Source organism: Seriola lalandi, unplaced genomic scaffold, assembly GCF_002814215.2.
Source record: "Seriola lalandi dorsalis isolate HSWRI2012SDOR001 ecotype SW California unplaced genomic scaffold, Sedor1 jcf7180002052274, whole genome shotgun sequence".
Classification (NCBI taxonomy): Eukaryota; Metazoa; Chordata; class Actinopteri; order Carangiformes; family Carangidae; genus Seriola; species Seriola lalandi.
In genome coordinates, this window is record NW_019522827.1 from 3,170,847 (window position 1) to 3,178,781 (window position 7,935).

General features: G+C 37.8%; 1 protein-coding gene across 4 annotated transcripts in view; it reads right to left on the bottom strand.

The window, feature by feature from the left end:
- ap3b2 (adaptor related protein complex 3 subunit beta 2) overlaps positions 1-4,993 on the bottom strand; it is a 48,414-nt gene extending 43,421 nt beyond the window's left edge. For all 4 annotated transcript variants that reach the window (XM_023400309.2, XM_087172326.1, XM_023400308.2 and 1 more), the window contains exon 1: positions 4,781-4,993. In XM_023400309.2, coding sequence (XP_023256077.1) covers positions 4,781-4,893 — 113 coding nt within the window. In that variant the 5' untranslated portion in view covers positions 4,894-4,993. The remainder of the gene's footprint in view (positions 1-4,780) is intronic.
- Positions 4,994-7,935: the final 2,942 nt, after the last annotated feature.

Genomic DNA, 7,935 nt, shown 5'->3' on the forward strand with positions numbered 1-7,935 from the left:
GGGGGGGGGCACAAGGAAGCTGAAAACAGCTTATGGTATGATGTAATTGGCAGAAATTTAAAAAGAACCTGAAAAAAAGCCAAAGATCTCACAGAAACATCAGCTGAGAAAGACAACTGTCAACATGTAAAATACAAAATGATGCTTGATTTGACTCAAGCCAGAAATCCAGACTCTCTGACTCTGACATCTCAGAACCAGGCAGAGAAATGATCACTGACATCCATCAACAACACTGTTAAACCTACAACAGTCACTTCATGCTGAAGGACAGTAAACACCTTTTAAAAGGTAGGTTTTTTTGCACAGGGTAATAACACAGAGAGATTGACATGGTCTGAGAACTAAAGCAACATTTGACACCTGCCACGTTTCCAGGGAGACGACAGTGAAGTCAGCGCTTTCACCCTCGTGTTTACAGACAAACTGGTTAAACTACCTTCTCTGAGGAGACATCAGCTTCTGCAAACACATATCTGCATAACAAGAACAAGCAGCCGACGCTTTCAGACAATTAGGCTGGATTTAAAAACTAATGACTATGAGTTACTGAACAGCCTCAAGACAAAACCTCATCTTCCACATCCAAAGGTTGCAGTTCACACCCACAAATCTGCCATCTATAAACAATGAGCTCCCTCTGCTGGAGACTTATAGTTACTGGTGCTTATTGAAGCTTGTTTAAATGAGCTTGACTCACATAGTCTGCACAGTTTCATTAGCAGCTTCAGTGGAGCAACAGTGAAGGTATATAAGCAGTGATGCAGTGCCATTAGACCTGTTACCAAATTGACATACAGTACATGCATAGAGAACAGGTGTAAAATTAAATACCCACAAGTCATACAAAACAATTACCAAAATTAAAGTCTGCCTGGGAAAAAAAATTAACACTCTGAGAGAACACTGTGTCTATCTGTTGATTAAATTCTTGATTAATAACTTGGTCTATAAAATAATTAGCGAACAACTTCTAGAAAAATGTTGTAGAACACAGATAATGTTGTGATTCACAGCCCAAAGATCAGTTCACTACACAGCTGAACAATATGCAAAAAAATTATAGTTTGAAAGATAGGAAACTTAATGGAACTGAGCCATGATGAAAATAATAGATTTTTTTCACCTGTGTGTTTTATGCTAAGACGAGTCAATGGTCTACACCAGTACCTAAAACCAAGCTACGTGGAATTCAAACATTGTTAATTATATTATTTACACCTGTGCTTTTTCCACTGTGATGTGGAAAATGTGCGCAGTGATACATCAATCTGAGCAGAGGCCTAATCAACCCAAGTGAAAAGGTGTGCAGAGCCGTGAGCATATGTTGATGATACAAAGGCTCCTTTATGTCAATGAATTAAGCTTCATGACCCCCTCAACAACAATACTATTTTTCATTTGACCATTTCCAAATAAGTTTCCAAAGACAAGTCAAAAAGTCAAAAACAACCTACAGTGATGCCACGATGCACTAAAGAAACTGCCTTAATGTAGCTGTAAATTTTCTTTTCTTCCTCTAAATGTTTGTGAACATTGTCAAGTCAGTGAAGATCTGACTTGAGGTGGCTGTTCTGACTTCAATCCTCAGCCCAATTATTGTCTCATATGTTATCCTTAATGTCATCATATGGCAATAAAAAGATAATCATTGATTTCCATTTTCACCTTTCTTTATATAAATGCCTTCATCTCCTCCTCACAAAGTTAAAAAAACATTGCATCAGCATTAATCTACAGTGTCTTCCGTACTCACAAATCAACAGCATAAGGTCTTAGATATGAAAATATTACAACTAGTAAATTCAAGATGCCTAACAGTGAAAATCAGTTCCTTACCCAGCTGTAACCCAGGCCCAGACTGTTACATCATATTGCATCGACTAAGAATTAAAAATAAATAAAAGAAAGTGTGTCGTTGTGAAACATATAGCACTGTCTGATGAATAAAAAGTAAAACTTGCCAATGTTCAATAAACTATACAAGTAATTTATTATCTGTCTAGCTTTCATAACAATTAATCATGTCCAAGAACACCTCTCTGTATCTTACTCCCTCACTGTAAGTCAATTTCACTGAGGATACCTACAAAAGTGGTAAGGTAAAAGCAGTTTAAATGAACTAGTGTCACTGGATTTGCTTTCTGAGAAAGCCGTTATATTGACGTCAGCCTGAGGACAGTCCTCCTGTATGTAAAAAGAAACCTGGAAGAACAAATTGTTCCTGTTCAGGACGCCTGACTTTATTTACTAACTGACCTGACTGAAAAGTCTCCGCCTACAATGAGAAATCTGTTGATGCAGGTGGACTGTGTTTGGCAGCTTCATGTTTAAGACTATTCCTGTTGCCCAGATGAATAATTAAGCAGTTATTGTCCAATACACCTGCAGTAAGGGAATTGATGATCTAGCCTCTTTGGTGGACTGTTAACTGCATTGTGTTGCTTTAAAAGCTTACACACTAAAGGCTACATTGCAGTCATGTCCTATAACCAATAAATCTTTCAGTGCAACCATGGAAATGTGAGTGTTATCTTTTTGCTTTACATTGTTACCAACTGTATGAGTCTGTGTGTGTGTCATGACAAAATATGGTCCTGGAGACACCTACTGTAGTAGGAAATACCACAGAGGCAGTTTTGAGTAATTTGGCAAGTGTTTACATGTCTGTCTGTCTGTCTGTCTGTCTGTCTGTCTGTCTGTCTGTCTGTCTGTCTGTGTGTGTGTGTGTGTGTCTGTCTGTCTGTCCGTCTGTGGACAGATTCTGACAACACGATGATGTCACAACCTGGAAGATACAGTCACAAAGTGTGTAGTTGAGATCAAAATGAAGGCTGGGTTCGAACATGGTCGTGCTCGTGAGCACTTAGTGCTCATGTATTAACGTAGTGATGACTTATAACTTCTCATGGGTCAGAATATCAACATGTTGATGGGTGTCGCAGCTGGTGTAATCCCATTGTAAAATGGTATCTAGTTCGGGTTCACACCAACCGCAACTTCCATCAATATGCTGACATTCTGACCCACAGGTCAGTAGTCATTATTACATTTTTACATGAGTTCTAAGTACTCATGGAGTCGGACCACACCCATCTTTGAACCTGTAAAGTTTGGTGACTGTATCTCGCACAGTTGCAACAGACAGACATATAAACATCTGCCAAAGTACTCAAAGCTGTCTCTGTGGTAGTCCCTGCTACAGTACATATCTCCAGGACCACATATTGTCATATAGAGACACACACAGAGTCACAAGGTGAAACCAAATACCAGCCCTGTTGTTGCAGCTCCCTGTGTGATGGCAGTCTGATATCTACTATGCCACTCATTTGCATGCTTACATATCAAAAGCTTAAACAATTAGTTGATTAATCAACAAGAAATTAATCTCTACACAATTGTTTCAGTAAATTTGCCAAAAAATGCTGGTTTCAGCCTCTCAAATGTGAAACTTTCCTATTCATTTTTTATGTTTTATATGGTATTAAACGGAATATGTTTGGGTTAAGAATAGAGCTGGACCGATAAATCAGCTTAAATTTGCGTATTGCAGATGTATTGTATTTGTCAATAACAACAACAATAAATTCCTGCACAGAAATGCTACTCAAACTATAGGTTTGAGTTCATTTAGAAACAGGGTCTTTATTATGTATTTATAGAACAGAGAAAGTTGATTTTGACTATAAAATGTCCCACTCATGTAAGAGTTCTGTATTAAGACTGACTGAGACTAATAAATAAATAAATAAATACTAGGTCATCCAATATATCATTATTGCATTTTTTAAAAATGCCCTAAAATATCAGTCGGGTTACAGTTAAGAATATGCTGTTCAGACTAAACAAACACTTCACAGAAGTTATCTCTTACTCTGGGAACTTAGTTTGGGCGTTTTTGACTTTTTTTTCTGACATTTTAGAGACCAAACAGTAAATCAGTGAATCACCAAAATATCCAGCAAATGAATCATTAAGGTCAACAGTTAGTTAAGTTTAAGCCCTTATTGTCATTATTATTATTGTTGATGCTATTGTTGTTATTACGTTTGTCTATCCACTGTGCTGTATGAAACAGACATCAAAAGGACATAACTGTGATCCTGAATGAGAACAAGGACAAACTCAAGACAAAAAAAAAACCTAATGAGAGGAAAAGCAACTCATTCATTCCAGACTTATTTTGTTGTTTTTTATTTAAGTATAATTGAATAAAGTCTCACATGTAATGTTTCTCTAATTACAGGTTCTAACGCCTGTTTCAGGTGTATATCGTCTCCAGGTGTACAGTGTGTGCCATGCTCACGCGGAGCTGCTGCCGCTCCGCGCGCTGTCCAGCAGGGGTGGTGCTGAAAGCTGGAGCTGAGGCCTGGGATCCCCTCTGACGGGCCTTTCACACCTCACCGCACGTACATGACATAAATGCTGCCAATTTAAACACCACAAACTCTCTGCTTTAAACACAGACCAGCGAGTGGACATATATTACAAGTCCACTCCAGCACCAGGCCTTTATTTGACACTACAGCTCAAATCACGGTGAGACATTCACGACCAGAAAAAAGCAGACGCCGCTTTCAATCACGGGCCTGATAAACAAAGTTCAGTCTGGTGTTTTTTAAAATTATCTTCCGTCCACTGACAGTAAAATACACTTCCTATTCATCGTAAGAGACAGGAAACTGCACCTCCCCCGCCACAAGCTGCCCCGGTACAACCCCCACAATATGACAAATAAAAACGGCGTCAGGCAGCACCGAGGCAGGTGGCTCCGTACCTTTTGTAGTCGGAGGAGAAAATCCCTCCGCTCGCCGGGTCGTGACCATATTCAGGCTCACCGACGCTTGACGACCCCCCCTTCTCGTCGTTGAAAGCAGAGCTGGCGGACATTGCCGTGGCTTTCTGTGTTTTCTCGCCCTCGCAGAGCAGCGATGGAGATTTAATGCAGAAAGCAGCGGGATAGACAGCTCTTAAAGGCGCACAGACACACCGCCTCTATCCCCGGGATGCTCGGTGCAGAGGGGGATGATGGGTGGGAGAGGAGGGGGCAGGGATGATGCTATCATCACGTGATTTTTCCAGATTGTAGTCCTTAAACCCGGAAGTATTTGACACATTTACCAAGCATCCATGATATTTCCTCGTCTCTCCTTTTCCACGTTTATAATGCATTTTGTTTTACACCAAAGTTTCCAGGCAATGTGGAAATATGGTGTGTGGTTTGTAATTCTTCGTCTTTTTATGATGTTCATTACAAAGTGGGCAACTGCCCAAAAGCCTCAGATTTACTCCATATTATTTCTGTGCACATGAAAATTTGTATCACTGAAGTAGGATATCAACTATGACAGGTCCCCCAACCTCCAGCTTGTAGTCTTGTCTTGTAGACGGACTCAAAAAATCTAGTTTTAAATATTTTAGTTTACTTTCAGCTGTTGTAAAGTCATGTTTTTATCAAATTGCTGCTTGTGTCAAGTCATTAACACACAGAAAAGCTCAATCAAGGTCGTAGTATTTCATCATAGAAGTGCTGTAATGTTACAAGAAATAATTATTTTTATCATCAATACATCGGACATTTGCTTTCTTTAATAATTATTTAATTACTCATTGTATGACATGAAAAACGAATGGCCATCATTATTCCCTGAAGTCCTTGTTTTGTCTGACCAACAGTCAAAAATACAGTGAGTTTACTCACAAATTTTTAAATTACTATTCTTACTTTTGCTAATTTTCTCCCTGTAATTATCAGCAAAATTATACCAGTTAACTTTATATCAGTAATTGTATCTGACAAATAGAAGAAAAAAAGTTTGTCACTGTCAGTTTTCTTAATGGATGATAACAGCATTTGTGCTTTTCATGTCAGTTTACCAATGGGATCATCTTCTGAAGTAATAAATAATAATGTTTTTGTCCCTGATTTATCTACACAAATGGACAATGGACACTACATTAGCTTTTTCTCTCTTGATTATTTGATGACAAAAAATTTTGAACATAGTAGTAGCATACACATAATAGTGGCATAAGAAGTTGTAGTAAACTGTAGCTGTCTTTAATTATCGCAGCAACATCTAATTCAATTACTGCCACCTAGTGGAGCAACAGACTACATGCAATAATATTCTATCAGCTGCAGCCATGAACTATACAGACCCTCTATCACACATTACAGGCAGCTAGGGGTGTAGTGGTGAGGGGAATAGTGTTGCTAATTACCCATGGCCCCAAGGTGGAGGGGACCCTCAAAATGGCTAAAATTAAAAGTTTGTTTTTATCTCCAATTTGGAAATGTAATGTTATTAGCATATTTAGTTTGAGTAAATGTTTGACAGAACATTTCTTGTATCTTAAACAACATTAATTCCTCCCACCCCTATGAAAGGTTCACATGGTTTAGTCCACTCCTGCAAAAACATGGACAAAAGTAGTTTGTGGCTACTAAAAGTCGTTTGCAGCATTTATTATGCTGAAAGGAGATTTGCAACACTAACATCAAGTAGTCTGTTTTACAATATACCGTTTTAAGATTCCTTTGACATGAAATGTTTCTCAAACATCTATTGCAACTTTTAAATTCAGATCAGTTTGCTGTAAAGGTTTGATAAGTTTTACTATTTGTGTTTACAAACCTTACTGCGTTATTATTTAACATTATTCTCTGTTTTAATACTGGAGCTACATTTTTGTATACATTTGGATTGCACCTTAAGTTTTCTGATATTTCATTATGCTGATTCTACATGGCACCAGACTGGGCTTGCACATGCTGGAAACATGTGATATCTATCTAATGTCTGATGTCTTAATAAGTTGAAATACAGTAACACACTAAACTTAGAGGGCCAGGCTTTCCACCTTTGTTTTGTGCTCAGAGTATCACAAACACCTTAAAAACTGTGACAGAAATAATGTTCTTGGTATGTTCAGAGAAGAGGGCTGAAATGTGCACAGATTTCAGATTGTGCACCTGCATTTTATATGTATTATGGACTTATGGACTCACAGCAGTGCATCAAAGACACGTTTTACCTTTTAAACTGCTTAGATTGTTTCATTTAAATAATTGGTTGAGGTACAGTAATCAAAATTTCACAAAAAATCAAAGATTAGAGAAAAGTTCCAAAAATACAAGAGTTATATGGCAGAAATTAGTTTTTTTCATCTTTTTTTTACCGTATTTATCATTTCATGACCCATCAAATTTTTCTGGTGACCCTTTGATGGGCCCAACTCTTAAGTGACACAGTAACTGAAGACTTTTGTAAATGAGAAATTTCAGTTTTTGATTTTTAATAGCCTAAATTTGCAAACATTTATAAAGACATGTTTCTCTCTGTGATAATGGATTATTAAGAGTAGGTTGGTGGGTGAAAATAACAGTAAAATTAAATGTACAATACATTAAAATGTGCAAAAAGTTAAGGGGTCTGTATATTTAATCCTACACAGTGAAGGTCAAACATCAAGGAAAAGTAACAATGACCAAAACACATTTTTGAGTGGAGGGGAACTTTAAGTGAAGTTTCCTAATGATAAGTTGTACTTAAAGGGGATTTTAAATGTAGGATTTTTTTCTTTTACGTTGATATATTGGCACTTTTACTTAAGTAAAGGGTCTCAGTACGTCTCAAAATACTGGCCAGGAGAGACCTGAACTAAAAGGGCCCAAAGCAAATGTCAAATCTATAGAAACGTTGTTGTAAAACAGAAAGTAAACCGACCTGTATGAAGTTAAGATGTATGATGAGTAACTGACAGGGCGCAATGGGTCATCATGTTGCCATGGCTACTTGGAGCAACGGTATTTTGAGCCGTTAGAAGATGCTCCCGTTTAAGAAATATACTCAGAGTAGCTTTAAAAAGACAGAGATGCAGTTTTAGGAGGACACAGAGAACACAGAAATTGTCCTCCATGCGGAGAAA